At 44.6% G+C, this 27,978-nt stretch overlaps 1 protein-coding gene and 1 long non-coding RNA gene across 3 annotated transcripts in view; one reads left to right on the forward strand and one right to left on the reverse strand.

Annotated features, from left to right (window-relative positions):
• The window catches only part of SEZ6L (seizure related 6 homolog like), a 607,177-nt gene that overhangs the window by 300,389 nt on the left and 278,810 nt on the right, over positions 1–27,978 (reverse strand). For both annotated transcript variants that reach the window (XM_063913207.1, XM_063913206.1), the window contains exons 3-4: positions 1,775–2,482; positions 108–241 (exon numbers count right to left, since the gene is read on the reverse strand). In XM_063913207.1, the coding sequence (XP_063769277.1) occupies positions 108–241; positions 1,775–2,482 (842 nt within the window). The remainder of the gene's footprint in view (positions 1–107; positions 242–1,774; positions 2,483–27,978) is intronic.
• On the forward strand, positions 7,832–27,933 carry LOC134889176 (uncharacterized). Its single transcript, XR_010171225.1, has 3 exons — positions 7,832–7,915; positions 23,807–24,062; positions 27,522–27,933. It is a non-coding gene; the product is annotated as an uncharacterized LOC134889176 (long non-coding RNA).

The raw sequence follows: 27,978 nt of genomic DNA on the forward strand, positions 1-27,978 counted from the left end.
CCATAATAGCTACAGTATATCCTAAATTGTGTACTGCAATGTTGAGAAGCTTTTTCAAGGAATACTTTAACAATTTTTGGAAAGATTGGAAGAAATCCAGTTCTTACCTGCAGCTCCACGCCATAGCCCATATAGACTGTGATATTGTAAGTACATTCCATGTAACTTTGGAATGGTAGTGGTGGGTAATCTGTTGAATCGATGTAACCTTCTGGCTCGAAGAAGTTCACACTGCATTGAACTATATACAAATCCTTATTAGCAACTATGGAGAAAAATCTATTCATAAAGAAACATTTAATTATATTGAAAGTATACATTTCCATCTATACAGTAGGTCAGAGGTTCCCAAATTCAGTCCTCAAGGCACCCCAACGGTCCTGGTTTTAAATGTATTCATGCCTGGCCACAGGTGACTTAATTAGCACCCTAGTCAATTTGATTTAACCATATGTGCTGAGCCATGGATATACCTAAAACCTGGACTGTTGGGGTGCCTTGAGGACCGCGTTTGGGAACCTCTGCAGCAGGTGATTTTTTCATTGGCAAAGTTACAGTAAGTCAGGTTACAGTACATGAAGGTATAACGTTTACCGTAATCCTCCACCTAGAGTACCTGATGAAAGGGGGATGGTGGGACAGACATTGGTGGGAGAATGACATTCTCAGCTATGTGCGGCAAAAAATGTGACAAGCTCATCCCCGAGAATTATGGTAGGCCAGCATGGGTCATGCCCTGCACATAACTCTGGGGTACTAGGGAAAATTATGGAAGCTTGTATCCGCTAGGTGCCAGGGTCCGGATCGTCCCTATGGCTCTGTAACGGCTTTTGATGAGCATTACAGATAATTGAATTATCCCCTGAAATGAGAGTACATGTGTAACCTAGGGTGTAACTGCCAGTATGAGTAGCTAGGATAGTGTAATAATAACAGTTACTTGTGGAATTTGGAAATCAGAGCACATTAGGTCGATCACTTAGCATAATATCCCCAAGATATCTATTGGAATAATTTAAAGAGAGAATAAAACAATTCATCCACAATAGCTAATAGCCACAATGTTACACCATTGTCTTATATTAAAAATATGATTAAAATGTCTTTCAGAAAACATCAACAAGGCATTTTCTTATAGTATAATACTGTAGTTTTTTTATGCCCTGCACACTGTATCAAACATTGTGGTGGAAATGTAATAAGGTCGTAAAATGGGTTCATAAAAGCACAGATTTATCAGCAATTTGCCACGAGATTTAAAGAGAGAATTATTTGAAAATCCAGCTTTAAAATTACTGAAAAATCTGCACTTTCACGAGCTTGTACCATTTCATATCCCCCCCCCCCCTTTAATGTACCTGCTCAAAAAAATTCTTCTGATCATACAGTACCTGACCCATTTTAAGGCATCAGCAATATTGCAAGCAACAGCTGACTGCACCCTTGCAACAGGGGGGTTTTCAACAAAAGAGGAGGCCCGTGTGCAGGGTCTAGGCGGGCCCATTCCTCTCCATTGCGCAGTAGCCTCTGACATTGTGCAGTAGTCTACTGCGCAGGTCTCCAGAAACATGGCGCACACCATGTTCTGGAGACTATTTACTACTGCGCATTAGCGGTGGTAATTTTTGCCACAGGACTCCGGAAAGGTAAGTATTAAGAAATGGGTGCAGTGTGTACGGTGTGGGACCCCCTGGACCCATGGGCCCGAGTGCATTGCACACATTGCACCCATTACAGAAATGCCATTGCCTTGCATAGGTTTAATAGGTAATACCTGGACTCTGCTCAGTAGTGATCACTGTGGTTGTTATTATTGTAGACGTGGTTGTGTCTTGGTTTTCCTCTGTGTTCAAATCATTGTCTGTATAATGTGTCCTTAAGGGCTCATCTGCTTGTAGTGAAGTATTTATATCAGGCAATGACAACTTTACAGAATCCAGATTGTGTGGGATTGAAGGTTGTGATGTGTATGGAGTCAACTGGAAAGGGAGTTGAGGGATGAAACCACTGTGCCGTCTTCTGTTTATCCACAATGGAATCTCTGGGATGTGTTCCTTGACCTCTCTGATTTCAGAAGATATAGATCCATGCTTTAATGCAGGAAACTTGTCTGATGATAAAGCTGATGATGGGCTGTTGGCATGGGACTCTAATAGTTTTTCAGAGACAGTTGGTATGAGTTGTGGCCTCAGACGCTTCCGTGCTATGTTTAACTGCTTTAAGGATGGAGTTTTTTTCCTAGTTGGTAATGTCTGATTATCAGCAAAATCTGGAGTAGAGCTTGGGGATGGAAACATCTCCTTGTGGAGCAATGCTTCCCTTTCTGGATCTGAGTCAAACAGCTCTTCCCCAGAATTAGGGACACTTTTTGATTCCACATCCTTAAGCTGGGATTTCTCCTTCCCAATTCTGTTGCTGACTAGATCCACGGGGAGCAGTTCTGATGCACTTGTTGGAATCAGCCTCTGCTTGATATTGCCATCTATAAAGTCACAGAGAAAGCAACATTATAATACCTATATAAAATAATTTAAGAAATCATGTAGACATTTCTAGAAAGTGAAACAGGAAGAATAAAGGTGTGAGTATTACATAATGCTGAGATATTTCACTAACCCCCATGCCTGTCCTACTGCATGCACATTTAAAATGGGCTAACTTTATCCTAACCCCTTATGAGAAAACACAACATGCTTAGGGGCATAATCACCATCACTTAATTTCTACATAGTAGGGGAAAATTTTAATTTTCACCTACTTTTGTGATAATTAAGTTTTGATGCCATTCATCATAAAGGTAACACATAGGCAAACGCAAGGGGGGTTTCTGGTTGCCTGGAAACCCCCCTCCTCTCAGCAAGTTTCTCAAATTATGACAATAATAGCAATAGTATACAGTATAATATGATTACTTGAGCTGCTGCCACATCATGCAGGTTATGGAACAGAGCAGAGCTGCTGCACATGCCCAGTGGTAGCATCTTATTCTACCAAGTTTGCTCTATGTGAGGATCTGAGTCCTCAATCAGTGCTCTGGACTAGAGACTAGCTACCAGGAAGAAGAGACAGGGGCTTACCATGAGATGGGAGAATGTGTGCTTAGAAAGTGCAGTAATGGTTCTAATATAGTTGTGTACTTATTTATAGTTTGTTTAACCTTTTATAGTTTTTTTTAACCTTTTCCTGACCACTTCTTTATATAATTTAATTGTTTGATACAGCCCATACTATAGACCATCTAAAGTTGTAAATATTAATAATGTATTCCATACAGTATCCAGTGTATAAAAAGACGAATGTGTACATTAATGTCCAGGGTCGTTACTAGGTTCTTTTACCGCTCCCCTAGTCTCCCGCACTTACTCCAATGTTCTGCAGATTCAGAGATTGTGGACTACATTTGGAAACCCCTCTCTAGAAATCCTGCGTTTGCCTCTGTAACGGATATCTTCTGCTTGCCTTTTACTCCCGATCAGGTCTGGCATCCCCATAGACCTCATTCGTCAAGCTTTGCAAGCTTTGAAAATACAATATTTTCGGATCTTGACTACGGGAGGATTTGCCATCTGCAGATGGCAAATGCTCATGCACTACTGCTGCTTACCTATTGGGAGCAGTCCCGACTTGCAAAGAGGGATCTTTCTGGATACCTCCGCCCCTGCCCGGCTTCTCCCGCCAGACCCCAGGGGCTTTGTTGCTTGTGTGAACCCTAGTTCACGCAGGCGCACTAGTACTAACACAGACACATTTTTCACTACTATGAAAGTTTCATGGATCAGCTGTCTCCGTGCTGGAGCAATTATGAATTTCTCCGCCGCTCACGGCAAGTCAGAATGTTAATTATTGGGGGCTGCTTGGCCTCCGATAATTAACATGATGAATATGCCCCTTAATGGGTTAGTTTATTCAAAGATAGCTAAACCTGTGCCATACAATTCAGTTATATCAGGACAATAGGACTCACTGCCTATCAGATTAGAAGATCGTTATTTATGCTAGAAGGCAGAGAAGAGGGCAATGTCTATAAAACAATGACACAGGCATATTTGCTGGGAAATGAGTGTGAACCAAGTACGACATTCATGCAACCTTTGACAAGTAATATCTCCAAGTTTTCTGAAGAAATAAAAATGTGAGGATGTTTTATTACTGAAAAAGAATTTGTGCAGTGTCAGGGTCAGACAATGCTTTTAAGATACAACATAAAACTGGAATTCTTTTATATAATAATATGATATGTGAAAAGGTTTATGATACCCCCTCATTTTCCTGGTGTCAATGCTGTTTTCTGCAACTGGAAAATAAGTGAGACAATCCATGCATGATAAGAGGACCCACAAGACATTAGGCATATGGCTGGGTAATAATCAGTGAGGTTATTATTGGTATTATTATAAAAACAACAACGTTGATACATGGCACTTACACATCTTTAGAGAAGAATTTATTCCCTATCACTAATCTCATATACTTCCTCCATCAGCATGACCAGGAGATAACCTCAGATATATAGGACAATCTGTTGTTATGGAGCGCCCCAAAAATTTGACACATGCACAAAAAAATCAGTGCTTAAGCCATTCTTTCCATCTAACCTTTCTGAGAAAACAAGAATTCCATGATAGAGTAGTTTCTTTACTATCTTGAGCTATCATAAAAGTCCTCCCGCAACAGAGAAGAGATCCTGAATCCCCAGGCTCTTAAAGGACCATCCCCTTGCTCATTACTTAAACTACTGAGGTCTTTCCTTCTGTGATACATACTGATCAATCTGGATTTAATATGAGCAGACACTCAGTAGTTAACAGTCACAGAGTGTTGTCATTTATGCAGTGGCTGCAGTCTTCAGAGAGACTGGAGGAGGCAATGCTTTTATCACTTGATGCTGAAAAGGCTTTTGATCTTGTTACATGGGATCACCTTTTTGAGTCCATCCATTGCTTCGGATACCCAGAAGACTTTTAGTCTAAATTTCTACCCTTTACTTCGATCCATTCACTTAAATAGCTAACAATGGTTATCTCTTCTTGCCCTTCCCCACTCAGAGGTACTAAAAAGGGGTGCCCACTATCTCCTTTGCTATTTGCCATGGTACTTGAGTCCCTTGTCATTGCCTTACGTAGATCTGCCTCCTTTACCGTAGTTATGGTAGGCCCTGTGGAATCCAAATTGGCACCTTTTGCTGGCTTGGCTTTTTCTAATGCAGTTACTTTCCCCTTAATCACATAGTGCACATCTATACACACACAAAAACTCCCTCCCCCCTGCAATTTTGGCTAATATTATGTTTCATGACACTTATTTTGCCTGGCTCTCAATTAATCGCTGACTCCAGCGTAGCCCTTAAAGCTCTCAGTTTACCACATTTTGCTGCAATGTTTCTGTTAGTCTTGGTCTAGACAATATTAATTTCCTATCCTAGCATTTCAAGGGCCTCACAACTCTCAGGGATGCTTTGACTCGGAGGTGGGGGGGGGGGGGGGGGGGGAGATGCTTACATTCCAAGCACTAAAGAAGAAATTTGACATTCCTAATATACACTTCTATATGTACCTCTAGATTTGGCATTTCATTTAATCATGTCCCTCGCTATGACTACCCCTTCTAAGGAGGATGCCTTAACCTTTCTGTTAACTTGTTTATTTTCTAATGTGTATAGGACTTGGCTTTAAACTGCACTACCCCTTACAGCCCAGTCTGATGCATACTTGCCGACATTCTGGCTGCCTCCTCCGGGAAGGAGGCAGCCAGGTTGGCACAGCACGGGGCGTGGTGCAGCATAGGCGGGCATGACGGAAGAAAATATTATGCTCTATCGGGGGACGGAGCGTGGGGTGTGACGAGATTTCATCATCACGCCCCCCCCCACTGCACTATGCCGAGATTACCGCTCTAGTGGAGTAGGAGGCTTCATCAGCAGCCCCGCTGCAGGGATATGTATACTGCTCCTGAGGGGGTGTGGGGGCTTGACTTCTGGCCGGGAGATTTGCCAACTTTTCCAGAGTGATTGGGAGTGCCACCTGGTTTTTGAGAGCCTCCCGGTCAAGTATGGTCTGATGGGTTATTGAACCATATGGTTGTAGGTTGGACTTCTGATCTTCCCACATTAGATTCGCCTGAACTCTATGACACAACATTGAGGGTTCTTTACATACCTACTGTTAGGAAACGAGTACTGGAACTCTGGGAATCGGGTGGCTACTGGGGAGTTCTTGAACTCGCATGCGGAGCTGCTGATGAGGATGGATTGTTGCAGCAATTCTGAGTATACACCTGACTCCGGTACTCCTCCCAGTGGTCGGATGTTGCCTGCAGTGCTAGACTTCCGCCTATATAAGCCACATTTGAGTGGGCGAATTAGATCCGCCAAGACTTCGATGTACCCAGGTCTTATAAGGTGACAAGGCACCACCTGAGACTGCGAGTGAGTAAGGGGAAAGACTAGCTATGGCTAAGGAGACTACAAAATGAGAAATAAACAAACAAGTATGTGCGGCGCTGCCGCCAGTACCAAAACACAAGAACTAAGGCTAGCGGGAAGACCCACCAATACGACTGCGTCATTACCAGACAAGTAAACCAAAGTATAGCGGCCTAGCCGCCTAAAGCAACCCCGTCGTAAACTAACAAAGGACTGCGCGGAAACCACCACAAAAGTAGCACAAAAAAAAGATAATAAAGATGCGGCCTCTGATGCAGAATGCAGCAGAGCCACAGACTCACGGTACTACAAGGGATAGATACTGGCACCACGAGATACAAGGGAGTTCCAAGGACTGTCCGATAGAGCTGGAAACGAACAGGACTCCTGGCTGGACACGATCCGAACAGAAGCCGGTACCAGGGCACCAGGAGCACAGACTGTAACCAGGAACTGCTGACAGGAACCAGGAACTGTTGACTGAGACCAGGAACTGCTGACTGGGGCCAGGAACTGCCGACTGGGACCAAGAACTGCCCACTGGGACCAAGAACTGCCCACTGGGACCAAGAACAGGCTTGCACGAACCTATCACCAGAGGAGCTGTACTGCCCTAGCGCCCATAAAAAAGGCCCAAGGACCAATTAAGGGGCCCCCGGGCAGCCCAACCCCCCCCCGGTTCCTAATCGCACCAGATGAGGTCTGGCATGCAGTTCAGAGCGTCCCAGCTGCTCAGAAACAGCCGGGACTGAGAGTGGCTGCCTGGCGCCCCCGGTTGCTAGGAAACCGGCCCGGATAGGACGCCCAGCGGCGGAAGTGACACGCGGGACCCGTTGTCTAGCAACGGCCGGGAGCCGGCATGTGTCTGTGTAGCCGCACCGGCTAACACCTACGTATGTTGCAAGAAGCTTATTGTAAAGTATTGAACAGGGCCTGTATACTTGCAAAGTGAAAGGAGGCACTTAGTGCAAGAAAAGTTATATATAGTGCATCTGCAGTCACCTTCTTTCATAACTTTTGGGAGTGTGGTAAAATCCAGAAGTTTTGGGATAAGTTTATGGGATCAATTCATAAAGCAGAGAAAAACACTGTTTTGCGGAAAACAGGGCTTTTCTCTGCATCAGGCTATTCACAGAGCAGGTTAGTATGGATAAGTTCCTGACTTCTTCAGCAACACCTCAACTCCTTGCCTGACTCGCATCACCATACTTTAGTCTGGTGAGTGTGATTTATGAAAGGACAGCAAGCCCTGCATTCAGCTTCTCCAGTGTGTTCAGATTCTCCATCTCAGGATGATGTAATCTGAACATCAGTGCGGAAACAGCAGGGAAGCTCTCTGCCCGACACCTGGATCTTGCTCCACCCCTGAACTCCCAGCAGCCACTGCAGCCACCCTTGACCTCAGTTGCTGACTGACTTTACACTACGCAGAGAATACCGCAGCTGAATATGGGATCACCAGATCCCTGGATAACGGATCGCATTGCCGGAAGGGTAAGTATTAATGAATTGCTACTTATCAAAGCTACACGATCGAGTCACATTATTATGACCACCAGCTAATAGCCAGAATAACCGTCGTGTGCAGCACGGACATAAGCTAGACGGGCTGAACTGTTGTTTTAGACACACAGCTGGTAGCCGCCTAACACACCTTAGTAGCCGACGTTCACCTCTCACATCAATGGCACGTGGTGCACCGCAGTTTCCACATCAGTTTTTCACAATGGTGCCATCTGTCCAGTCACGATACACCTTCACCACAGCAGCACGCAAACAGTTCACAAACTGCGCTGTTTTAGAAATAATGCCATCCTTGACCCGAATCATTCCTTTTTGCAACTCTGATAAATCGCCCCTTTTACCCATGACAGCAACGAGTGACTGTGTGCAGACGGCCTATCGCACACCTTATATACCCACCAAGCCAGCGCTCGACACGTGATATATTTCTTGGGCTACGCGCTGCCGACATAGGAGATGGTCATAATAATGTGAATTGACCATGTATATATCGCGTCGACCAATTCTGTTATTACTTTCTTTATGAATAGACCCTTATGTCCTTTATTAAAACACTCCTTTACCTCCATTTAACCACTTGCCTGGCACTATCGCATGTGATCCAAACCGAGCCAGGGGCATGTTACCTGGCCAGGTCGCATCACGTTGTGTCCCCATCCTGTATATTAGGAGATCTCTTGCAGAACGGATCTCCTCTGGCTCCCTGGATTCCCTGGAGTGAAGTTGCAGTCTCTGACTGCTGACATCACTTCTGGAATCACACCCCAGAAAGCCTTGTGGTTGGCATTCGGGAGCGCATGCTCTTGGAAGAACAGTGCTGGGAAGGAACTTAGTTCCTCTTCCAGCACATTTTTGCGAGTGCAGAGATCAGCTGCAGTGGAGGGACTGGTCATCAGCCCCCCCTGACACAAACTCTACACTTTGCATATGGTGGGGGAAGGGAGGTTATGCCTATGGGGTGAATCAATAGCAAATGAGGTTGGCGGAGTGTCACGAACCTCGGGCAGCGGCGACCGCGCTTGTCCCTGCGGGTGGCCTGGTCTGCCCGGCGCCTCTCTTCCCCTGTCAGTCTCCGGCTTCAGCGGCGGGTCGGCGCTGCTCTCCGGCGGCTTCCCGGAAGCAAGGGCGCCGCCATCACAAGCAAGGGCAAGGAGGCGGAGCAGGTCTGACGTCACCTGCCTGCTCCGCCAATCAGGCTAGGGCGGGGAATTTAAAATCAGATACCAGGCAGAGATCCGATGCCTGAGTATCTTCGTTTCTCCTGTGGAAGCTATGATCCAGAGCTCCCTCGTCCCTGCAAGCATCCTGTGCTTCCAAGCATCCTGTCCCTGCAAGCATCCTGTGCTTCCAAGCATCCTGTCCCTGCAAGCATCCTGTGCCTACAAGCAACCTGTGCTTCCAAGCATCCTGTGCCTACAAGCACCTCCGTGCCTCCAGTTACCTCCGTGTCTCCAAGCACCTCGTGCCTCCAAGCACCTCCGTGCCTCCAAGCACCTCCGTGCCTCCAAGCACCTCGTGCCTCCAAGCACCTCGTGCCTCCAAGCACCTCCGCGCCTCAAGCACCTCCGTGCCTCCAGTTACCTCCGTGCCTCCAGTTACCTCCGTGCCTCCAGTTACCTCCGTGCCTCCAAGCACCTCCGTGCCTCCAAGCACCTCGTGCCTCCAAGCACCTCGTGCCTCCAAGCACCTCCGCGCCTCAAGCACCTCCGTGCCTCCAGTTACCTCCGTGCCTCCAGTTACCTCCGTGCCTCCAGTTACCTCCGTGCCTCCAAGCACCTCCGTGCCTCCAAGCACCTCGTGCCTCCAAGCACCCCGTGCCTCCAAGCACCTCCGCGCCTCAAAGCACCTCCGTGCCTCCAGTTACCTCCGTGTCTCCAAGCACCTCGTGCCTCCAAGCACCTCGTCCCTCCAAACACCTCGGTGTCTCCAAACACCTCCGTGCCTCCAAGCACCTCCGTGCCTCCAAACACCTCCGTGCCTCCAAGGGTCTCCCAGCACTCCCTGTACTCCCAGTACCTCAGTGCCTTCAATACCACAGTGTCTCCAATATCTCAGTACCCCAGCCTTCATTATTTCTACAAGTCTTGTCTTACAGGAGACCTACAAGAATTCCTCTGGGCCTCCCGCCTGCCGTCTTAGTTCTGCATGAGGAAGACCTACATCCGGCCATCTCTACTACGACCCAGTGGCGGTTCCTCTTCCCGGTCATCGGAAGAAGCCCCGAGTCCACAACACTCCCAAACCAGGTCAGTGATAGTATACTCAGGCCACATGGACTCGGGGGATCGGAACACGGACTCTAGTGCCATCCAGAACCTGGCTTCTCGAGTGCAAAGTCAGGAAGCAGCACAAGGTCAGGTGATGCAGTACCTCCAGCAGTTGTCCGGGCGTCTGGATCAGATTCAGGCGTCTCTGGCCTCAGTAATTCCGGCTCCTGTTCCAGCAGTCGCACCAGTTGCCGTTGCCAGCAATGTTCAACCATCGGCCGGTGTCACTCCACGCCTTCAGTTGCCTACTCCGTCCCGCTATAATGGGAATCCCAAAAATTGTCGTGGTTTCTTGAACCAGTGCGAGGTACATTTCGAGCTACTTGCACACAACTTTCCTACAGACCGGTCCAAGGTAGCATATATTATTTCTCTGTTGGAAGGTTCTGCTTTGGATTGGGTGTCTCCATTATGGGAACGATCTGATCCCATGGTTTCCAACTACACCAACTTCATCTCGTCCTTTCGAAGGATTTTCGACGAGCCCGGCAGAATGACCACTGCTTCTTCCGATTTGCTCCGTGTTCGGCAGGGCGCCCGTTCCGTGGGCCAGTACGTGGTTCATTTCCAGACCATTGCTTCCGAACTACGCTGGAATAATGATGCCCTGAGAGCTGCCTTCTGGAACGGTCTTTCCGACCGGCTGAAAGACGAGCTGGTTACTAGAGATCTGCCGGATCCATTAGAAGATTTGATTTCCCTTTGCGTCAAGGTGGATCTTCGGATGCAGGAGCGTGGAAGAGAACGTAACCGTTCGGATCGTTCCAGGTTCCGGAATCCTACTCCTAGGCCGGTGGCCTCACCTAGCTCAGATGAGCCCATGCAAATTAACCGCTCCCGACTGTCTCCGGAAGAACGACAGCGTCGTCGTGAGGGTAAACTCTGCCTTTACTGTGGAGCCGCAGATCATTTTCTTAAATCTTGTAAAGTCCGTCCGGGAAACGGGCAGACCTAGCTTGTTCCGGAGGAGTCAAGCTGGGAGTTACGACAAAAGCTTCTCCAACTTCGGACTGCTTGCTTCCAGTAACTCTAGTCTCCAATTCAGTCTCCAGGTCTTGTGAAGCCCTATTGGATTCCGGAGCTGCAGGGAACTTCGTTTCTTCCTTCTGTGCCCAAAGTTTGGGTTTAAAGTTACGGCCTATCGAGCGGCCAATTTCACTGACGGCTATCAACGGGACTAGAATTTCCAAAGGTCTCATAATGTGGCGCACGGGGCCAGTTAAGCTGCGGGTCGGGGCTCTACATCAGGAAGATTTGGAACTCTTGGTAATCCCAGAAATGCCCCATGATCTGGTTCTTGGAATGCCTTGGCTGAAAAGTCATAACCCCCACATCGATTGGAAGTCGTCACAAATTCTGTCCTGGAGTTCCTTTTGTCACACTAATTGTCTTACTCCTGTTTGTCCGCTCCGTGTTACCTCCAAAACGGATGAAGAGCACATTCCGGAGGCATATCAAGGGTACAAGGACGTATTTTCGGAACAAGCTGCTGACCTGTTACCACCTCACAGGCCTTGGGACTGCCCTATTGACCTTGTCCCAGGGAAGACGCCACCTCGTGGTCGCACATATCCTCTGTCTCTTCCCGAGACTCAAGCCATGTCGGAGTATATTAAGTCCAATATGCTCAAGGGATTCATTCGCCCCTCTTCCTCCCCTGCTGGTGCAGGCTTCTTTTTCGTGAAGAAAAAGGACGGGGGGTTGAGACCATGCATCGACTACCGCGGCCTAAACGACATTACTATTAAGAATAAATACCCCTTGCCACTAATCACAGAGTTATTTGATAGGGTTCGTGGTGCCCGCATTTTTTCAAAACTCGACTTGAGAGGAGCTTATAATCTTATACGCATCCGAGAGGGGGATGAATGGAAGACTGCCTTTAATACCCGAGATGGGCATTACGAATACTTGGTGATGCCGTTTGGTCTTAGTAATGCTCCCGCGGTTTTCCAGGGATTCGTCAACGAAATCTTTCGTGATATGCTGTATCAGAGCGTTGTGGTATATCTGGACGACATACTGATTTTTTCCAAGAATCTTGTCGAACACAGGACTCAAGTCAAAGAGGTGCTACACCGTTTACAAGAGAATCATCTCTACGCCAAGCTTTCCAAATGTACCTTTGAAGTAACATCTATTCCGTTCCTCGGTTATGTCATCTCGGGGACGGAGCTTCGCATGGATCCGGAAAAGTTGTCGGCCATTCGTGATTGGACTCAGCCTCTTTCCCTGAAAGCAATACAAAGGTTCCTGGGCTTTGCGAACTACTACAGGAAATTCATTAAAGGTTTCTCCACCATTGTTGCACCCATTACTGCCCTGACGAGAAAGGGTTCTAATCCTAGTTTGTGGCCTCCGGAAGCCATTGTAGCTTTTTCTCGCTTAAAGTTAGCTTTCACGACGGCTCCAGTTCTCCAACAACCAAATTTCGAGGAACCCTTCTTCTTAGAAGTTGATGCATCTTCAGTCGGGGTGGGGGCTGTCCTCTCCCAGCATTCCTCTGATAAGAAATTACATCCGTGTGGCTTCCACTCTCGTAAATTCTCTCCAGCCGAACGAAATTACTCTATTGGAGACCAGGAACTCTTGGCAATCAAATCTGCCTTGGAAGAATGGAGATATCTTCTAGAAGGGGCTAAACATGTGTTTACCATCTACACGGATCACAAGAATTTACTGTACATCAAATCCGCACAATGTTTGAATCCTCGCCAGGCGAGATGGGCACTTTTCTTTTCCCGATTCTCGTTCATTATCAAGTACCGTGCCGGGACTCTCAATATTAAAGCAGATGCGCTTTCCCGTTCACAGGTTCCCACAGACGAGGATGAACCTCCGGAGCGGGGTTTAATTCTGAATCCAGTTTCTGTCTCTGCTGCTTTAACTACTCCAGCTCCTCCTCCTGGAAGAATGTCCGTACCAGCTAGATTCCGCCCAGGAATACTACGGTGGGTCCATAACTCCAAGTTTTCCGGTCATCCCGGCGCTCAGAAGATGTACAAGTTTCTGCAAAGGTCTTACTGGTGGAACACCATGAGGAAGGATGTACAAGATTGCGTTAATTCATGTCCCCAATGTACACAACATAAATCTCCTCGTCTGCCTCCTGCAGGGTTACTTCGTCCTCTGCCTATCCCTGTGAGACCCTGGACTCACATTTCCATGGACTTCATCACTGACTTGCCCTGTTCCAAGGGTTGCAACACCGTTTGGGTTATCGTTGACCGTTTTTCGAAGATGGCACACTTTGTGCCCTTGACTGGTCTTCCGACAGCACCGAAACTGGCTCTATTGTTTATCCGAGAACATTTTCGTTTGCATGGGTTGCCACAAGAGATTGTTTCTGACCGTGGAGTACAGTTCACCGCCAGGTTTTGGAAAGCCCTTTGTTCAACTCTACACATTAAACTTAAGTTTTCGTCGGCTTATCATCCCCAAACAAATGGACAAACGGAACGAGTCAATCAAGATCTAGAGACTTTTCTTCGGTTGTATCTCTCTCCTTCACAGGACAACTGGGTGGAGTTGTTGCCTTGGGCGGAGTTTGCCCATAACCATTTGTTTCATTCTTCCACTGGGGAATCACCATTTTTCGTCAACTACGGGTTCCATCCCCGTGTTCCGGAATTTCCAAGCCTTCCGATAATAGAGGTTCCTGCTGTAGCGTCCACTCTACGACACTTTGGACAAATTTGGAGAAAGGTTCATGCTAATCTTAAGCAGGTTTCTGTTCGGTACAAGTTCTTTGCAGATAAGAAACGGCAAGCCGCACCTCAATATAAAGTTGGGGACAGGGTATGGCTGTCCACACGGAATCTCCGGTTGAAGGTGCCCACCATGAAATTCGCTCCAAGGTTCATCGGTCCTTACCCTGTGCTACAAGTCTTAAATCCTGTGGTCTGTAAACTGGGTTTGCCTGCCCATCTTCGCATACCTAACGCCTTCCATGTTTCTCTACTCCGTCCCCTCATACTGAATCGATTCCACTCAGCACTCCCAAGGCCAACGTCCGTAGTGGCAGAAGCTGGAGCGGAGTTTGAAATCAAAGCTATTCTGGACTCTCGTTATCTTCATAAAAAATTACAGTACTTGGTGGACTGGAAGGGTTATGGACCTGAGGAGAGAAGTTGGATTGGGGCTACTGAAGTAACGGCTCCTCGTCTGATTCGGATCTTCCACTCCAGACATCCGACTAAGCCCGGGAAGTGTCCAGGGGCCACTCCTGGAGGAGGGGGTACTGTCACGAACCTCGGGCAGCGGCGACCGCGCTTGTCCCTGCGGGTGGCCTGGTCTGCCCGGCGCCTCTCTTCCCCTGTCAGTCTCCGGCTTCAGCGGCGGGTCGGCGCTGCTCTCCGGCGGCTTCCCGGAAGCAAGGGCGCCGCCATCACAAGCAAGGGCAAGGAGGCGGAGCAGGTCTGACGTCACCTGCCTGCTCCGCCAATCAGGCTAGGGCGGGGAATTTAAAATCAGATACCAGGCAGAGATCCGATGCCTGAGTATCTTCGTTTCTCCTGTGGAAGCTATGATCCAGAGCTCCCTCGTCCCTGCAAGCATCCTGTGCTTCCAAGCATCCTGTCCCTGCAAGCATCCTGTGCTTCCAAGCATCCTGTCCCTGCAAGCATCCTGTGCCTACAAGCAACCTGTGCTTCCAAGCATCCTGTGCCTACAAGCACCTCCGTGCCTCCAGTTACCTCCGTGTCTCCAAGCACCTCGTGCCTCCAAGCACCTCCGTGCCTCCAAGCACCTCCGTGCCTCCAAGCACCTCGTGCCTCCAAGCACCTCGTGCCTCCAAGCACCTCCGCGCCTCAAGCACCTCCGTGCCTCCAGTTACCTCCGTGCCTCCAGTTACCTCCGTGCCTCCAGTTACCTCCGTGCCTCCAAGCACCTCCGTGCCTCCAAGCACCTCGTGCCTCCAAGCACCTCGTGCCTCCAAGCACCTCCGCGCCTCAAGCACCTCCGTGCCTCCAGTTACCTCCGTGCCTCCAGTTACCTCCGTGCCTCCAGTTACCTCCGTGCCTCCAAGCACCTCCGTGCCTCCAAGCACCTCGTGCCTCCAAGCACCCCGTGCCTCCAAGCACCTCCGCGCCTCAAAGCACCTCCGTGCCTCCAGTTACCTCCGTGTCTCCAAGCACCTCGTGCCTCCAAGCACCTCGTCCCTCCAAACACCTCGGTGTCTCCAAACACCTCCGTGCCTCCAAGCACCTCCGTGCCTCCAAACACCTCCGTGCCTCCAAGGGTCTCCCAGCACTCCCTGTACTCCCAGTACCTCAGTGCCTTCAATACCACAGTGTCTCCAATATCTCAGTACCCCAGCCTTCATTATTTCTACAAGTCTTGTCTTACAGGAGACCTACAAGAATTCCTCTGGGCCTCCCGCCTGCCGTCTTAGTTCTGCATGAGGAAGACCTACATCCGGCCATCTCTACTACGACCCAGTGGCGGTTCCTCTTCCCGGTCATCGGAAGAAGCCCCGAGTCCACAACACTCCCAAACCAGGTCAGTGATACGGAGAGGGAATATCAAACAAAAAAGATTAATGATGCTAGAGGGGGTGGGGGGTAAGATATTAATAAAAAAAATTAATTGGTCACAGTGTGGGTGTGGGTGTGCCTGTGCAAAATTTGGGCTTTTTACACGGTGGGTGGGGGGAAGTTTATAAAGCATTATTTTTTCCCCCCAGCTACTTAGGTGGTGTAGGGTTACTATTATTATGGTTTAAGACTACAGGGGGGTCTATTGCCAATGGGGGGTGGGTGGGAAGTTATTTTATAATAGGGGCCTATGGACACAGGGCGGGGGGAATGGTGCAGTACAAAACACCCCCTAGATATATATTTTTTTTAAATAAAATATTTGAATATATTATTAAAAATACTTTTTAAACTTTAATAAGTAATAAAAATCAACAACAATTTCTACACGGTTTTGCAGGGAAAAAATTGTTAGTTTAGTGGTTAAGAAAGGACCCTCTGCTCTAACTTAAACAATTGCTCCTTGGGCCCACAAAAACGTCAGTTCTGCTATTCCTCACTACTATAGTGAAGGTAACCAAGAGAGCAATATTGCTTGACTGGACTGTTAAACTCCACCTTTTATAAGTATAGTCAAGTATATTCTGCTGCAAATTCTTTATTTTGACTGGAAATCCACCCTGCAAAACATCGAAAAAGGTGTGCTCCGATTTGAGCAAAAGTGGGGACTCTATAGTTCTCATTTAGATGAACCAACCTGAGCTCACATTAACAGACTGTTTGAGTCCACCACTTGGTTCTAATACAGCAAACTAGATGCCTCCTCCTCTTTAGGTGAACCAAACTATTCACTTTCTTTGCTATTTTCTTTTGGTGTCATTATATTAGTTCCTCAGTGAACACTTGACTGACGCTTCATAACTTTATGATTGCATAGTGATTGTCTAATGATGCTCTTGTTTGTCCTATGCCCTTCCCTTGCCTTTCCTTTCCTTCCTCCCTTTTTTTCCCTTGTCTGTTGTCGGTCTCATTTTTATTACAGGTTGAGTATCACATATCCATATATTCCGAAATACGGAATATTCCGAAATACGGACTTTTTTGAGTGAGAGTGAGATAGTGAAACCTTTGTTTTCTGATGGCTCAATGTACACAAACTTTGTTTAATACACAAAGTTATTAAAAATACTGTATTAAATGACCTTCAGGCTGTGTATATAAGGTGTATATGAAACATAAATGAATTGTGTGAATGTACACACACTTTGTTTAATGCACAAAGTTATAAAAAATATTGGCTAAAATTACCTTCAGGCTGTGTGTATATGGTGTATATGTAACATAAATGCATTCTGTGCTTAGATTTAGGTCCCATCACCATGATATCTCATTATGGTATGCAATTATTCCAAAATACGAAAAAATCCGATATCCAAAATACCTCTGGTCCCAAGCATTTTGGATAAGGGATACTCAACCTGTATTAGGTTTTTGTTTCTTTGTCATCATATCTATATGTTCTATATGGTTTTGTACATTACTTTCTCGCACATTGTTTAAAATTTATATTGTCTTTGGAGTCACCAATATGGCATTGTCCCTTCTTTGATATCTTTGTGTCTGTGCATTTCTTGTCATTATTATTCTAGGTCTGACTCTGAATACAGTTTTCCTGCATCTCTTTCCATCTGCTATGACAATCTACTTTGCTCAAGTCTAATAATTGGTGTTTTGACTTGTGCTTTCTCCTTTTTTTCTGTTTCAAATAAACAGATGTCTAAAAAAAAAAAAAAATCCATGCCACATGGAATGAGTTTCGAATGTTAGCAGAAGATACCTCTTCCCCCATTGATTCAATCAAAATCCAGATGCAACAAAGTCTTAGGGCTCTATATAAAAAGAAAAGTAAAAAGCAGCATAATGACATCGCTGCTTTCCCTTTCCTTTTATTTCCACATTTCTATTAGGTTGGTTCCGAGACAGACCTAGAGGCAAAGGTCTGACCCGGCTAGAAGACAATAAAGCCCAAATGCCTTTCACCTTTATGACAAATGGCATGCATCTTGTGCAAATGCAGCTCTCGGGCAAAGAGGCTGGAAGGCACCATGCAGTATGGGATAGAGCAGGAAGAGAGCCGTCTCTTCCTGCTTTTCTCTCCTGAGGGTGCACATAACGCCATCCTGAGATGGTGTCATGTGTTATACAGAAGCTCTGCTGCTCTAATTTTATTAAATACAGTTTGTGCGCAATCTGCATTAAAACCAGTGGGGCCTGCAGCACTGTTATTAGAGACAAGAAAAGGCCATTTTTCTCTGTTTCCTAAATAGTGACAAATAAAACTTAGTCTTTATCGAGCAATAATACTAGAGCAAAGCCTTGATCTTGCTTACTAAATAGATCCCTTTGTGTTTTTACAAAGTGATATTTTGCTCCTTTCAAATCTTTTCTCTTGACTGGCTGCCTCTCACCCATGTGGGCATGATATGGTAGACTAGGCAATATTATACCAGGTTTGTACTGATTTATTGCTTTATGGGGCTTTGTCTGGCATGTTTATAACTTCACTGTTTATTATGAAACTCCATGTTTGACATTGTTCTTTGTTGTTTTGCAGTGCATGCCTTTGTTTTCTATGTATTCCATTGCTCTGAATGGAAAAATAAATTTTAACTACAAAATCATCTGTAGCAATGTGATCTCAAAAGTAATGACCTTGTGCCGAAAATTTCAATGCATGTTTCTCTCTTATCATCGCAAGCTGGAATTATTAAAGATTCTCTCTTCCATCACAGAGCTTTCCTACTGACCTGTAAATCACTGCAGCCTTGCTCCGTCAGTACACCCTGCATTAATTCTTAGTTATCAACAGAGGGCTTATGCTGAATGAGCTGCTTATCATAGTCAGGAATTAATAAAAGTGTACACATAAGTTGGCCTTGCATTCTTCCTAAGTCACATTCAATTTCAGGTTATCACATTTGGCTCATGGTGCTACAATTGCCAGGCATTAATTAGGTTGTGGCATTTATAATACTGGTGAATATAGCAAAAGCTCTGATTTCATTAGCCTAAAGGGATATATGGTCCTGATGTAGGAAATGATGTATGGGCATAATGTAGTTTGGATGAACTGGGGCTCGAGTTTTACTGTCCAGATTTCCAATCTTATATGTTGTGACTTGTGAGCAGAGGCAAAACTCTGGGAGGCAACGGAGTCATCTGCAGACGGGCTCCTGCTCTGAAGGGGCCTCTTCTCCCCCCGTTCTGTGACACCATTGAAGTAAGTTAATTGATGGCTGCCGCTATCTTTTCACTATATGAAGTTACTTCTCTGACAATTACACATAACTTCATACAGTTACAATTCTCATGCTTCCTGTACTAGAGCAAATAGCTCCATCAGTAAAGTGCTGTCAGTAGGTTCTAATCCTGGGTATGACTGCTAAGAAATGTGTGATTTAAAATAAAAGACAATGAAATGTATAAATACAGTATATAAAAAAAATCAGGACACTACACACACACACACACACACACACACACACACACACACACACACACACACACACATATATTTATCTAAATATAAGGGGGGGAGGGGGCAATTGTTATGAGCTTGTCTCTGGGCAATTGTGACGAATTTACGCCACTGCTTGTGAGGTAAGTTATAGGCTGGATATTTCACACTCTGTCAGGTTGTATAATGCTCAGTGCAAAAATAATAATTCTCTGTGGACAGATGATAGAATTGCAGATTGGATGCTGCATTGTTGTGTTTGTACCTCAGAGCAAGGTTGGTCAAGCACCCTCAGTGATACCAGTTGTAATCCCCAAGTAATCTGCCCCTGTGTGGAATGCATGATTACTACAGGAAGTAAATTGCTCAGCACAGAAGTTTAAAAAAAAAAAACCTCACTGATGTTATATTATATTGGGGGTCATTCCGAGTTGTTCGCTCGCTAGCTGTTTTTAGCAGCCGTGCAAACGCTAAGCCGCCGCCCTCTGGGAGTGTATTTTAGCTTAGCAGAAGTGCGAACGAAAGGATCGCAGAGCGACTGCAAAAAAAAATTGTGCAGTTTCAGAGTAGCTCCAGACCTACTCAGCGCTTGCGATCACTTCAGACTGTTCAGTTCCTGTTTTGACGTCACAAACACGACCTGCGTTCGCCCAGCCATGCCTGCGTTTTTCTGAACACTCCCTGAAAGCGGTCAGTTGACACCCAGAAACGGCCACTTCATGTCAATCACTCTGCGGCCACCAGTGCGGCTGAAAAGCTTTGCTAGACCTTGTGTGAAACTACATCAGCTGTTGTGAAAGTACGTCGCGTGTGCGCATTGCGCCACATACGCATGCGCAGAAATGCCTTTTTTTGCATCAACGCTACGCAGCGAACATTTTCAGCTAGCAATCAACTCGGAATGACCACCCTTGTGTTTTGTGAATCTATGTTGCATAAAACCTTACATATTTGCTATGCCTTGAAGCCATGGTAGTTATAGATTTGTATGGTACATCAAGCCTTCGTTCATCTGCCATGTGACATTCTGATACAGAGAATGAGCATACATTTCTGTTTGAACTATGTACAGATAATCAGGAATCTTGCTAGCACTTAATATATGTGATAAATACTATTGAAAGATCCCTGTGGAGCGAATGGGTCCACTCCACGCACACACATGTAACTGTCCAAGGCAAACAATAGACAAAGGGTATGTCAGGTGCTGTCACAGTTCTTATACTTGTCAGCTTTCTGCTTACACTCAACTCCTTATATCTTGTAACTCCACCTACATGCCCCTAACGCAACCTCAGATAATTCATCCCATGTGTGACCCCTCAGTTGCCAACTAATTACACGTGAGACCAGTTGTAAGTGGAAATGCAGCTGAGATGGGTAGTAGTTGCTCAAAGCTGCATATGATCGGTTCAGATGCATGCACACAAGAAAAAAAAATCGTAATTCTACAGTAACATCTACATAACCTTGACACGCTCTCAGTACACCCAGCCAAGGTTTGAATGTCCTTGCGATTAAAAGGGCCGTGTTAACAACATTGTAGGCCCTAGGCAAAGCAATGCACTCGGGCCCCTACACAGCCATTCACAGGAACCAATGAAAAAATGTTTAACATGTCACTCCTGCAGTCCTGTGATGTCTCTCCACATGCTTACATATAGTGAATGGTGTCAGGACTCTGATTGGTGGGTAGCTCCAGTTATTCCCCAATCAGCATGCTGACAGCCATTCACTGTCTAGCTGCAGGATGGGAGGCAGGTGGAGAATGCTTCCTTGCCGCTATGATTGTGTGGCCACCACCCGCCCCTGCTTGAAAGCCCCTAGAATTGTGGGGCCCTGGGCAGTACCCAGTGTGACTATACCTTAAGATGGCCCTGGCACTGATGACCATTTACGCCCCTTCAGCTGCAAGTGGTTGTGCAACTGAGTTGCATACAACTCTTATACCGCTTTCAGACAAAAGCTGCAGCTTTGACCCAACTTCTTCCTGGCTTTTGGAACATTAGGAAATATTTGGGGGTTAAGTATTCTCCCATCAGAGGCAGCTAGAGATACAGGTGTGTATAATTAATACCCCTTTCACACCGCACAAATAACCCGGTAAATTGCCGGGTTGACGCGGGTCGGTGTGCGGTATGAAATGGCTAACTCCTATATTCCCGAGTCACCAGACCCAGTATTTCAACCCAGAAATAAAGCAGGGTTATCCCACGGTTATTACTGTGTTAGGTGGGGTGTGAATGGATAACCCCGGTCGATATGATCCGGGACCCATTCACAGAATGGAGGAGGTGGCATGAAAATTATCTAATCTCCAAGCACCACCTCCGCACTCACCCTTGATGATGCCGGCGCAGCCTCTGCTACCACCCCTAATGGCAACCCGACCCTGGCATATTGCCGGGTTGCGTTGCCAGTCTGAAAGGGGTCTCATGGCGGGTTACACCCAGGAAGGACCCATGTACAAATTGCAGGTGTTAAGTTAACACCACGGGTGAAAAATGATGGTAGCCTCGGGCTTTAATGCCCGGGGCTATTCAATGGCACACTACTTTCACCTGACACCCTTGTTAATTTGCGTTAAATGAATGTGTTAATGGGCGTTAACACACAGATTCCATTAAAAGTTCACTGATTTGTGTGTTAAGAAGGTTGCGGCACCCATTAACCCACTAGTTATTGGGGATTTTTTTTCGCATCGTAAAAAAACTCCACTATGAGTGCGGCTGGCAGGCCCACTTTGGGACTAATTGAATAGCCCGAGGTTTGAATTAGCCCCACAAACCCGTAGTTGCTTGTAGTTGCGTATGCATTGGCTACAAAGTATGTGCAATGGTAAAAATCTCATGATTCGTCCACAAAACGAATCATGGATGCAACTATACATCAGCCCCATGGTGAGGAGCCCTGCTAAGCTATTTAGTTAGGTTTGAAAGGCAATCATAATGACTGTGTAGGTGAAAATATATGTATTTTTAAATGCAATCTACAGGAGTATACAGTATTTGCCCCAAATTGTAGAAACAAACCTCTGAACATAAGACAATAGATACCATTGCTGCAGTCGCACTCAAAGAGATCCAAGACGGGAAATACTCTATTTCTGTTGCACAAATATATTTATGCAATGTTTAAGTAATCCATTAGCAGCAATAACACCTAACAGGGTTTTGTAATTGTCACAAATTATCAGGAAACACTCAAAACAATTTACATATGCACCTGACAGTAAACTTTAACGCTTTAACCTTTAATGCTTATCCTGCAATAATTACACACCCAACATGTGCGATACAATTCACACAAACAATAAATGCCATTTGGCCTACTAGTTCCATCAAAAACATATTTTTTTTGAAGTATAAGAACAAACTAAATACACTAAGAAACAGCTGTACAAGCACTGATAAAATAAATAGAACATATAATTTGGGTATAATATGCACTACATACGCTTGAATAGCTGCTTACAAGCAATATAAGCTATCACACTCCAGTGAATACACCTCATACCGGGCTGTAATTCCTTTTTTATTGTGCTGATTTTTTTTCAAGTTCATAATAATAAGAAATACATTAGCCTCATTCGGCGAAATACATTTGCCACATACTGTAGCAAAATCAATCCATTTTCTTCTCATTGGACTGGGAACAGATTGCATATATGTAGCTTTAATTTAACCTGGGAAATTGTAAGATTAGATGGTGGGACACTCCACTAAAGTCAGGACTGTCCTGTAAAAATCAGAGAAGGGATGTACATTTGCTCATTGCCTGATATGCTCTCTTAAAAGAACCATGAAACTGAAATATATATTTTTTACATGCCAACCACACAACTGTAGGTGGAACAGTTGCAATTTAAAGGGTTTAGTTCCTCCTCGTCCTGGGCCGATAGTACAGTGGGCATAGATAAATGCAGGATGGGGGGGGGGGGGGGGTTTCCAGTTGCCTGGAACCCCCCTTCCCCACAGCCTGGCCAGAGGCCACAATATATAGTACAAAGGGAGGAATGGAGCTGCTGCACATGTCCAGCACTAGCTGGTTTTCCTACCAAGTCTGCTGTGTGTGTGTGTGTCTGTAGATCTGAGTGCTCAATCATCGCACAAGAAAGAGAACCTGCTAAGTGGCTTACCGTGATAATTAGGCATATATATGTACTGTGTTACATAACCTGCACTGTGTTTGGGGCAGACTGTAGCTTGTTACATACTAATTATGCATCCTTTCTGGTCTGGTGACAACTGTTCTAAAATCAATATTTGGAAACTCTCCTGCAGAAATCCTGCATTGGCCCATGGTAGGGAAAGTATTCCTCATTCCCTGTTTCTCTGTATAATGACACAGTTGGTCCACTTGTGGAGAACACATAATCCCCAACAGTATCATAATGATTGCTGGATTTAAAATAACATAATATGTTTGTAAGTTGTTTTAGAAATGTAGCAAAATAAATGTAGCAAAATAAATTCTTGACAATCTACACTGCTTAAACTCACCCAAAATTTATTCTATTTACATCTATCATAATTTCCATGATTTGTCCATATTAGGCTGCAGGAATCACACTGATTCCAACTAACACATCTTTTTTTTTCAGATCCATTTCACTTAAAGATACTGGAGACTGATCAGTCCTTTGGGACATAAATCTGATCCGATGAAGTCTATAAGATTGACACTGTGGGGCATGTTTTACGTCATTATCCACAATTTATTACTTTTCTTTATTGGATATCTGGATATCATATTTAAGAAATTTTGCACATATCATGAACCGCATCAAACATGGTTGACCATTTATGATTTGTTTTTTTTAATGATTTTTTTAAATCTCTCTAAACTTCAAAGAATTTGTGAGTATTATTTTTTTATTTTTTTGTGTTCCTTGTAATTCTAATTTGAAGAGATCATTTTAATTTGGTTATATTGCTATTTATAAATTGTTGTTTTATATTTGTCAGATGGCATGCTGCCAAAAATAATGTTTTTATGCAACATGTCATAGAAAGCATCTCCACTAAAGAATATGTACCTTCTCTGTTATCTTACAAATACAGTATGTCTGATTATATTCTAGGTCCAGGAATGCTTAGTACAAAGCTATAGTAATAGAATACAAATCACAGTTTTATAAGCTATATATAGGAGCAAAAAGTGCACAAACAGCAGTACCAGGACTGAGTTTTATAGCCATATCTGGGTAATACAAAACAAGATGAGCTCAGCACTTCCCTGGTTGTCTCTATAGCTCTCTGTCTGTGTCAAAGCCATCATATAAAATATGTATCTGGGTCACTGTTCCCTTAATAACGCTCAGCTATTGGGAGAGAGAAATGCAGACCTTTTCCAGATGACTAAAAAGAAGGATGAACGCTTCAAGACCATTTACACTGCCAGTATTGAACAGGGACAAATACCCTTCTCTTTGTAACCTTATGGTTCACATAAAAGTCACTGGCAATAGATACTGTAAGTCTCAGGATACCTTGCATGCTAAAATGCCCCTTAATGCAACATCTGTATGGAAATATTTTATCTACTAAGTACTCAGAAATATGATTGGAAGATAATAAATATGCTTACAGTCTCAGACACAAATACTGTGCACAGCATGACATAAAAGAAAGAAATAAAAAAAACAAACAGTTTTCTCTGTTTATTAAAAAACATATTTAGGGGCAGATATACTAAAGGTGCATACACACTTGTGGATAAAGTAAATGATGTTACTCATTTTGCCCTTCCTGAGCAATGTCGTTTACCATATTGACTAGTGTGTACGGTGCCGAATGACGAGCGGTGCCGAATGCGTGGCCCCTTGGGTCGTTAACGACCCTCGCTGTCGGCCGTGCATGCAGCTCAATTTTGACTGTCATCCAAAATCTGTATGCACAGCCTAGCCACGGCGTGACATCACTGAGCGATATCGTTTGCATATCGCTCAGTGTGTACGCACTACCGACAGTGCCCCGGTAGGGAAGGGAACACACTAGATGACATCACTCATAGAGCACATCGCCTAGTGTGTACCCCCCTTAAGTCTCAGTGAGTGATAAAGTGCCAGTTAGCTGATTGGTTGGTAATTTATCTCCAGCCACTTTATCTCTCTCCACGGCTTAGTACATAGACCACTTAATCTTTTAAACTCCAGTCATTGCATCTCTACACCATTATATACAAGAGAACTACTATTGCTGAGATGCGATAAAACCTTTTTTATTACCACAATACATATGGATCCCCATATGTATTAAACAGGTTCCATAGCAGTTATCTCACACTGTAAATCTCCCTAAAATGTAACTAGATATAAAGAAGTAGATATTAGAAGCATGTCCTGCTTTTCGGGCAGAAGTCCTCACAGAAGCCATCCCCATACATTTCTATGGTGAAGGTGTGTTAAAAAAAAAAAAAAAAAAAAAGTATTGCATGTGTGGGCTAATGCCATCTTCATTTGAAGCTAGTCTGGTAGCTTCATTAGAACAGCCCTGCTGGAGAGGGATCTTGGGATCCCAATAGGCGATCGAGGTGATCCATATAGGCAATCGTGATATTTTCACATTGTGCGTGCATAACTGGACAGCTGCACACTCATAGTTGCTCTTCCGAGGTCTGAACCAGAAGTAAAGTTATCGCATATGTAGTCACTTTACTACTTACTGATCCTCAGAATAGGCTCTAATCAGAGCTTGTGTCCTGGTAACTTATATTAATAAATTCCCCCCATAAAATGCAATAGGAAGCATTATGTGTCAATAAAGATTCTTAACATTCTGAGCCTGTTTACATGTTTAAATAAATATCCTGCTTCATCTAGTAGTCAAATGTAATTAGAAATTGGTTCTTGAGTAATTAAGAATAGTACATACAGTACTATAATGGTTTAATTAATAAATAGAGATGACTTTCCTCTATAGTCAGATACAGGGCCTTAAAGTTTCCTTTGGCGCCCCTCAAATTCAAAATAGGGACATTGCGCAAAAATATAGGGGCATGGCCACAGAATAGTACCAATTCACACCACACAGTAGTACCTCATACACATTATGCCATGTTAGAGCCCCTTACATACATTACACCACATTACAGTAGAGCCCCTTATATACATTATGCCAGGTAGAGCCCTGTATACACATTACACCAGGTAAAGCCCCATTTATACATGGTACGCCAGGAAGACCCTCTTATACATGTTATGGCAGGTAGAGCTCCTTTTCTACACTTTACAGCAGGTAGGGCCCCTTATACACATTATGCCAAGTACAGCCCTTTTTATACATGTTATGCAAAGTCGAGCCCCTTATTTACACATTATGACTGGTAGAACTCCTTTTATACACATTATGCCAGGTAGAGTTCCTTAAATACATTACACCAGGTAGAGCCCATTACCCCTTATACATGTTACACCATGTAAAACCCCTTACACACATTACACGACATGTAGAGCCCTTTTATACAGAGAGTGAGAGAGAGAGAGAAAGAAAGAAAGAGAGAGAGAGAGAGAGAGTAAGTATGTGTCCCATCTATCATGTAACCTGTTATAGAAATGAATTGTTAGCCTAGGCACCCATCTGAATTAGGTCTGTTTTTAGGACAGATTTTATGAATGTTTTAGGTGCGAATTGTAAACTCACATGCTATTACATCTGCCCCAAGTTGTATGTTGGCGATGGCAAAACATCTGGATGCAAGTTTTGCCATTGGAAGTTTTGGGATTTGCAGGAAACATGCGAGTTTGCATGTCCCCACACCCTGTTACATTTGTAAGATGGTAAAAATGTGCGAGTTTAGCGCCAAACTCAAATTTTTGACCAATTTTTGAGCAAATTGCATTCCATTATATCCTACCCAGTGTGTTTTTTTTTATAAAAATCCAACTGGGTAAAGACCACACATCCTGAAATCCCCCTATGATGCAATCACCCACCCTTGGCATGGTGCGACCGTGCCCCCATCCTGATTCAGACTTGGACAATACTAGAAGCTATGCTACTGTGTGTCTTTACTGTATGTGCCATTAATTTTTGTAATGTGTCATGGTAGCTCTATATTCTATTGAATTCTACAGTTTCAAGCAAGTAATTTCCTATGGGAAGCTGTTATCATCCTCTTCTAACTTGCAGTACTGATCGATAGAGCAAAACAGAAATATTATACAACTATTATGTAGCCAGCGCATGCTGGTACTCTTACAGCTGCATGAATTAGAAAAGGATCCTAGCAGTTCAACCTGTCAATCAGAATCCTGACTTTCTGCTGTTTCACATTATATTATCCTTATGTTATCCTTCTCTTTCTCCTTCTTGCAGTGCTGTTTTGTGTACAACATGCGCATCTTTCACCTCTGAAGCAATTTTATTTGACTTGAATTCTCATCCTTCTGTCTCGCATCAGAGAACAGACAATGTTCAAAAGCGTTAACATGAGAACAGATGATGAAATAATAAGACCTCTGTGCTTTGTACCTACATGGTTATTTGTGGTGTGAACAAGCAGATGGTTATTTTTATCACAGGGTATCTTTTATCCAATATACCATTGTGCTACTGCATTTAAATATGGGAAATAAAACTATTTATTATTATATAATGTAGTATTTTTGAGGAGCATTTGGTAAAATGTACATGTGTCAAAGGATTAACCATCATTAAGTATATGTATATCATTTGTCCTATCTGCTTACTTTAGCTTGCGGGACAACAAAATATTTGGTCTGAACTAAAAGAGGGAAAACTGTGAGAAAAAATGTGTGGGGTTATTTTTCAC

This window comes from Pseudophryne corroboree, chromosome 1 (genome assembly GCF_028390025.1).
Source record: "Pseudophryne corroboree isolate aPseCor3 chromosome 1, aPseCor3.hap2, whole genome shotgun sequence".
Taxonomy (NCBI): Eukaryota; Metazoa; Chordata; class Amphibia; order Anura; family Myobatrachidae; genus Pseudophryne; species Pseudophryne corroboree.